Source organism: Oncorhynchus gorbuscha, linkage group LG03, assembly GCF_021184085.1.
Source record: "Oncorhynchus gorbuscha isolate QuinsamMale2020 ecotype Even-year linkage group LG03, OgorEven_v1.0, whole genome shotgun sequence".
NCBI lineage: Eukaryota > Metazoa > Chordata > Actinopteri > Salmoniformes > Salmonidae > Oncorhynchus > Oncorhynchus gorbuscha.
The window spans coordinates 56,011,719-56,019,820 of record NC_060175.1 but is presented as its reverse complement, the minus strand read 5'-3'; the positions used below and the strand labels follow the sequence as shown (position 1 = coordinate 56,019,820).

The 8,102-nt window shown below is 41.5% G+C and overlaps 1 protein-coding gene across 1 annotated transcript; it reads right to left on the bottom strand.

The window, feature by feature from the left end:
• Nucleotides 1-773: 773 nt before the first annotated feature.
• Nucleotides 774-2,900, bottom strand: tshba (thyroid stimulating hormone subunit beta a). The gene is made up of 3 exons (XM_046336316.1): nt 2,750-2,900; nt 2,359-2,560; nt 774-1,436 (listed from the first exon to the last, which is right to left on the bottom strand). The coding sequence occupies exons 2-3, from the start codon at nt 2,518-2,520 to the stop codon at nt 1,155-1,157; spliced, it is 444 nt and encodes a 147-aa protein (XP_046192272.1). The 5' UTR covers nt 2,521-2,560; nt 2,750-2,900; the 3' UTR covers nt 774-1,154.
• Between the last annotated feature and the right edge of the window lie 5,202 nt (nt 2,901-8,102).

The window sequence follows — 8,102 nt, the reverse complement described above, 5'->3', positions numbered from 1 at the left end:
AACAATTATTGCGATGACGTTGCTTTGAGGCAGTTTAGAACTCGATAGTGAGTGCTGCAATTGAGGATAGACGTGCTACTTGCTTTAGCACTCAACAGTCCAGTTCTATGAGCTTGTTTGGCCTACCACCTCGTGGCTGAGCCATTGGTGCGCCTAGACGTTTCCACTTCACAATTCCACTCTTACAGTTGACCAGGGCAGCTCTAGCAGGGTAGAAATTTGATGAACTGACTTGTTGGAAAGGTGGCATCCTGTGACGGTGCCACGGTGAATGTCACTGAGCTCTTCAGTAAGGACATTCTTCTTCCAGTGTTTGTCTACGGAGATTGCATGGCAGTGTGCTCAATTTTATACAACTGTCAACAAAGGTGTTGCTGTAATAGCCGAATCCACTAATATGAAGCGGTGTCCACATAGTTTTGTATGTACAGTGTATGTGCATAGCTACCTCAATTCCCTCGTACCCCCACACATTGACTCAATACTGGTACTCCCTGTACATAGTCCTGTAATTTATACTCATTATTGTTATTCACTGTAATTATTTTGCGTGTCACTATTTATATTTTTATTTTATATTTGTTTTTATCTTTATCTGTAACTGTAACTCTGCCTTGTTGGAAAAGGACCCATAAGTAGTTATTACACTGTTAGTCTACAAGTGTTGTTTTACGAAGCATGAACAATTAACAATTGATTTGCGATGTGTGTGGAGTGTGACCGCATGCTGTGTTCCTACACAGAATGTGATTCATTCAGATGAGTTACAACTATTTACAGACTTCAGCTTTAATAACGTCCCATTCATGATATCGGTTCACTGTAAACAAAATAGCTCAGTGAGTCAATGGACAGGAAAGACATGAGGCAGACAGAAATACCAGGATTAGCCTCCATTGCAAGCAAAGTGGCAAACAAAAAGGCATATTCACATACCAAACACAACAGCAACAATACATGTCACAATGAATAGGATACACCACCTTGTAGCTCACTGTATCCACCACAAACACACGAGTACGACAATGCTGTCCTGTTATCATAATGATTAGGCTACTGACCATAAACTTGATTTGAAAGGACCAAATGTAAATGTAAATGTATTGGTCAGTATGGTCATTACAGCCAAACTATCCAGGGAAGGGAGAGCGTTATCAGTTGGGGTGGATGTAGCTGTTCAGGCCAGGGTATGGGTAGATGTGTCTGAGAGGCTTGGAACATCTGGCGCCGTCTCCACTGCTGGCCTTGTGGGCACACTCATCACTGTCTGTGTTGCAGGTGCCACAGTGGCAGCTGAGGGCCACGGGGTAGGTGAGGAGAGGGTTGGCATGGAGCGGGCAACCAGGTAGTATGACTGTTCTGTACTCCACCTGGTCATAGGTACAGCCTCTCTGGATAAGGAAACGTGGTCCGGCCAGCTCCTTCATGTTACTGTCCTGGTAATCACACACACACACAAACACCAATGCTTAACATACACTAAGTGTACCAAACATTAGGAACACCTTCCTAATATTGAGTTGCACCCCCTTTTTCCCTCAGAACATCCACAATTCATTGGGGCATGGACTCTACAAAGTGTTGAAACTGTTCCACAGGGATGGTGGCCCATGTTGACTCCAATGCTTCCCACAGTTGTGTCAAGTTGGCTGGATGTCCTTTGGGTGGTGGACCATTCTTTATGCACACTGTTGAGTGTGAAAAACCCAGTGGCGTTGCAGTTCTTGACACACTCAAACCCGTGCGCCTGGCACCTACTAACATACCCCGTTCTAAGGCACTTAAATCTTTTGTCTTGCCCATTCACCCTCTGAATGGCACACTTACACAATTTCAATTGTCTCAAGGCTCAAAATTCCTTCTTTAACCTGTCTCCTCCCGATCATCTACACTGATTGAAGTGTATTTACCAAGTGACATAAATAAGGGATCATAACTTTCACCTGGATTCATGGAAAGAGCAGGTGTTCTTAATGTTTTGTACACTCAGTATATACAGTACATTACATACTGTACATGCGATGTAGGTCAAATATGCCTGCGATTGGAATTTGTTATAGTTGAAGTTTTAAGTTGTAATTATATTTTAGCGTCTCTTCTGCAATGCAAAATGTGTGACAGGATATATATTGTATACGTAGTATTTTGTATATTGACCTTGTCTGTATCTACTAGTCTGCTGCTATCATGGCCAGGTCGGTCTTATAAAATATTATGCAAAATCTCGATGAGATTACTCTGATAAAATAAAGGTAAAACATCAAATATTTTATGGGGGGATAAAAGTTTATAAGTGAGTGCATTTTACAGATCTATTAAAGAACTAAGAATGTCTGGTTGAGGTTATAGGCTACTTACCCTTGAGTAGCAGAAGCCCATGCAAATGGTCGTATTGATGGCCACGCAGAAGTCACATTCACGTCTCTCCTCATACAGAGTGTAGTCCGTGGGCACACACATGGGCACAGCTTGGCTGAAGAGCAGGCAAAGGAGACCACACATGGCCACAGACAATTCCATTTGGCAAACAGCGAAGATGTTCCGTCACACAATCAAGAACCTGCATAGAAGTAGAGCAAACGGCATGAATAAAATATGAACAAATCAAACGTTTTGTAGTTGGAAATATGAAAAATTGAGGTTGATGCATTTGAGAAGCCATTTTAATAAAACACAACTCAGTCATGCACCAATAGCACGACAAAGAAGCTGTACCAGTTTTACTGTCAGGTCAGCTCTGCTCACTCACCTGGTAGAGCTGGGCACCTGCAGGTCTGATGATGCTGTCTGATGGAGCCCGATGGTCTTTATACAGTCATCCTAATCCACCTTGATCCTACTGGACCATTATCTCCCATCTCTGACAGTGTGGACGCAGGAAACTCCTGGCCCATTATGAGGATGACATGCATTAATAAAAGGCATCCTCTGTAACTACAAACTTCCATTACCAGTACAGCACTGTGTGGGGTTAACCTGTAATAGCCTCATAATAACCCTGCTCTTTGGCAGTATGTAATGCAGTGTGTGACATTCCCACTTGGTGGCACAATAGAAAACTAAGTGGTAAATTCAGAGATTGGTCCAGTCCAGTAACAACCCTGTTTCCAACTCCTAGACGAGCAACTCCTAGAAGTGTATGCTAAATAATAAAAATTTAAATGTTGTTCAAATCTAGGAACAGGATCTGCTAAGCATATAGGGCCTACAACAGGGTTCGCCAACTGGCGGCCCGTGGGCCTAATTTGGCTCGTGGGTGGTTTTATTTGGCCCCACAAATTTACTGAGCAAAAAAATAAAATCATATTTTTGTTTTTTTGTTTTTTTTGTTTAATTTTCATTGTTGAACGTAAAAACACCGGGAAATCAGCTCCAAGTGTTTTTAATTTGGGAAATCTGTTCACAAGTATTTCTGTTCACAAGTATTTCCACGCATAATAGAAAGAAACGTGATCATATACAAATGAAAGCAAGATTTGAAATGATAATGTTAGTCAAATATTATATATGTTTGGGCTTCTTGTGGTCAGTTTGCAGTCTACAAATTATATGCAATTATGTTCCGGGCCCTCCGACCATCACTGAAGAAAAAATCTGCCCGCAGCTGAATCTAGTTGATTATCCCTGGCCTACAATATGGTTAAAATCACAGGGCAAAGTGGAGATGCAACCATAAGCTTACATATCCAATTCTTTCAGATCTACATGTTCCTATAAATAATTTGCCTAGGGGTCAGGGGTGAGAGGTTATTTCTGGACATAGGCCTACTTTTCTTGTTTTGTTACACTTTCAATTGGTTGGGAAAAAAATATGTGAAAGTGAGCTTAAAAATATCAAGCTTTGCAAGCAATCATGTGTTCTGAAATATGGTCAAAGTTCATACAACGCCATAAAGACGTGTAACATCCTGAAATACCTTGTCTATTAAACTCTGATGAGCTCTATAACAAAGTCATACAGGATTCCATGTAGGCCTATAACTGCAACCTACTCCAATTGAACTATTTGCTGTTACATAAGACATTTTTTTTTGTATTTACATCACCTATACGTTTTGGTTTTGTAAGGAATTTGATACTTCCACTTTAGGTCGCTGTAGTGAAGTGAGAGTGAGGCTCCTCTCACCACCCATGTGCTTATCAAGGCCTTCAGCCACCAGAGCCATGGCCTTTTCACCCCACTGCCATCTAGAAGGTGGAGACAGTACAGGTGCATCAAAGCTGGGACCGAGAGACTGGAAAACAGCTTTTATCTCCAGGCCATCAGACTGTTCAATAGTCACCAGTAGCCGGCCTTCGCCCATTACCCACCCCTGAACCTTAGTCACTGGCTACCACCAGGACTCTACCCAGCACCTTAGATACTGCTGCCCTATGTACACTGCCTTCAGAAAGCATTCACACCCCTTGATTCTTTCCCCCCCACATTTGGTTGTGTTACAACCTGGATTTAAAATGGATTAAAATAAGATTTCTTTGGTCACTGGCCTACACACAATATCACATAATGTCAAAGTGGAATTGTGTTCTTAGAACATTTTACAAGCCAAATTCAGTTCAGGAGTAAAAATGTGCTTAACAAGTCACAATAACTTATGTGGACTCACTATGTATGAGATAATTGAACATAATTGAACATGATTTTTAGAATCATCGCTGTACCACAGACAATTGTCTCTAAGGTCCCTCAGTCAAGCAGTGAATTTCAAACAGATTCAACCACAAAGACCAGGGAGATTTTCCAATGCCTTGCAAAGAAGAGCGCCTATTGGTAGATGGGTAAAAAAATATATCTTTTAACATGGTGAAGTTATTAATGACACTTTGGCTGGCATATCAATACACCTAGTCACTACAAAGATATAGGAGTCCTTCCTAACTCAGTTGCCGGAGAGGAAAGAAACCGCTTAGGGATTTCACCATGAGGCCAATGGTGACTTTAAAACAATTACTGAGTTTAATTAATGGCTGTGATAGGATAAAACTGAGGATGGATCAACAACATTGTAGTTATTGCACAATACTAACATAAATGACAGAGTGAAAAGAAGGAAGCTTGTACAGAAAATGTAAATATTTCAAAACATACCTCCTGTTTGCAACAAAGCACTAAAGTAATACTGCAAAAAAATGTGACAAAGCAATTAACTTTTTGTCCTGAATACAAAGTGTTATGTTTGGGGAAAATCCAATACAATGTCACGCCCTGATCTGTTTCACCTGTCTGTGATTGTCTCCACCCACCTCCAGGTGTCTCCTGTTTTCCCCATTAGTCCCCGGTGTATTTATCCCTCTGTTTCCTGTCTTTCTGTGCCAGTTTGTCTTGTTTTGCCAAGTCAACCAGCATTTCGCCTAGCTACTATTTTTCACCAGTCTCTGTCTTTTCTTAGCCCTCCTCATTTTAACCCTTGCCTGTCCTGATGCCGAATCCGCCTGCCTGAGCACTCTGGCTCTTCTGACCTCGAGCCTGCCTATCCCCTTGAACTGTTTGGACTCGGACCTGTTCACTAAACCCCTGCCTGTCCTGACTTCGAGCCTGCCTATCCCCTCGTACTGTTTGGACTCTGACCTGGTTTATAAACTCTCGCCTGTCCCTGACCTGCCTTTTGCCTAGCCCTTTGGGTATAATAAATATCGTAGCTCAACCATCTGCCTCCTGTGTCTGCATTTGGGTCTTGCCTTTTGCCCTTATATACAACACATCACTGAGTACCACTCTTCATATTTTCAAGTATATTGATGGCAGCGTCATGTAATGGGTATGCTTTTAGTCAGGAATGGAGAGTTTTTCAGGATAAAAAGGAAACAAAATGGAGCTAAGCACAGGCTAAATCCTATAAGAAAACCTGGTTCAGTCTGCTTTCCACCAGACACTGGGAGATTAATTCACCTTTCAGCAGGACAATAACCTAAAACACAAGGCCACATCTACGCTGGAGTTTCTTACCAAGAAGACAGTGCTCAACAGTTTACAGTTTAGATTTAAATCTACTTGGAAATCTATGGCAATACCTGAAAATGGTTCTCTAGCAATGATCAACTACCCAATCTGACAGAGCTTGAAGAATTCTTAAAACAATAATGGGCAACTGTTGCACAATCTAGGTGTGGAAAGCTCTTAGAGACTTACCCAGAAAGACTCACAGCTATAATCGCTTCCAAAGGTGCTTCTATAAAGTATTGACTCAGGGGTGTGAACACTTAAGTGAATAGAATATTTCTGTATTTCATTGTCAAACAATTTGCAAAAATGACTAAAAACATGTTTTCACTTTGTCAATGAGGGTTATTTTGTGATATTTTTGATCCATTTTGAATTCAGGCTGTAACGCAACAAAATGTGGACTAAGTCAAGGGGTATGAATACTTTACGAAGGCACTGTACATAGAGTCCTTGAACACTGGTCAACTTAATAATGTTTACATACAGTTTTATGCCGACTTTATATATGTAAAGTGTGTTGTAGTCATGGCTCATCCAATATAACTACTGCTGTTGACATGTTTTCCATTCATATGCTGTCCATACTATCTATACATATTTGAATATACACTATATATACAAACGTATGTGGACACCCCTTAAAATGAGTGGATTCTGCTATTTTAGACACACTCATTGCTGACAGAAGTATAAAATTGAGAACACAACCATGCAATCTCCATTGACAAATATTGGCAGTAGAATGGTCTCACTAAAGAGCTAAGTAACTTTCAACATGGCGCCGTCATAGGATGCCACCTTTCCAACAAGTCAGTTTGTCAAATTTCTGCCCTGCTAGAGCTGTCCTGGATAACTGTAATTTCTGTTCATGTGAAGTGGAAAGTCTAGGAGCAACAACATCTCAACCGCAAAGTGGTAGGCCATACAAGCACACAAAAAGAGACTGCCAAGTACTGAAGCACGTAACGCATAAAAATCTCGTCTGTCCTCGTTTGCAATATTCACTACCGAGTTCCAAACTGCCTCTGGAAGCAACGTCAGCACAAGAACTGTTAATCGGGAGCGTCGTTAAATGGGTTTCCATGCCCGAGCAGCCGCACACAAGCCTAAGATCACCATGCCAAGCGTTTGCTGGAGTGATGAATCACGCTTCATGATCTGACAGTTCGACGGACAAATCTGGGTTTGGCGGATGCCAGGGGAAAGCTACCTAGTGCCAACTGTAAAGCTTGGTGGAGGAATAATGGTCTGGCGCTGGTTTGGGCTAGGCCCCTTAGTTCCAGTGAAGGGAAATCTTAACGCTTCAGCATACAATGATATTCTAGATGATTCTGTGCTTCCAAGTTTGTGGCAACAGTTTGGGGAAGGCCCTTTCCTGTTTCAGCATGACAATGCCCCCGTGCACAAAGCAAAATCCATACTGAAATGTTTTGTCAAGATCAGTGTGGAAGAACTTCACTGTCCTGCACAGAGCCCTGATCGCAACGCCATCAATCACCTTTGAGATGAATTGGAACACCCACTGTGAGGTAGGCCTAATCGCGCAACATCAGTGCCCAACCTCACTAATGCACTTGTGGCTGAATGGAAGTCCCCACAGCAACGTTGCAACATCTGTTGGAAAGCCTTCTGACGTTGCTCTTTCTGATACATCTTAATTTCTTAGTTATTTGCATGGACTCTACAGACTTTTTTTTCTCTGTCCTCGATATATTTAGTAACACTAATTCTGTCTATAATAGAAGGGGGAAAACTCCAATAACTTTTGAACGGACTATGAAAGAGACATGAGGTTTGGACCATAGGTTTTCTTAGAGTAGTATCTACACAATTCAAATATATGTTATTTTACCCATTGGTCAAAATAAGATGTTTTGATTGGACACCGTACATGGAGTAATGGAAACATTTTGCCGTTAATGCCTATTTCTCTCAATTTTACACATTTTCATGTCTTATGAAACCAGGATACGAATCCTGACCGAATAGAAAATGTAATAATAATACTTTAAAAAATATTAAGACAGGACCCGCGGTCCTGGGTCCGGACTTGGCCACGGTCTGCCTATTGAGTGTGTCTGGTGTAGAGCTTGTTCTGTGACACAGGCTATCGCAGCCTGACCGGATAACCAAGGCAACCTGACTTTCAACTAATTGA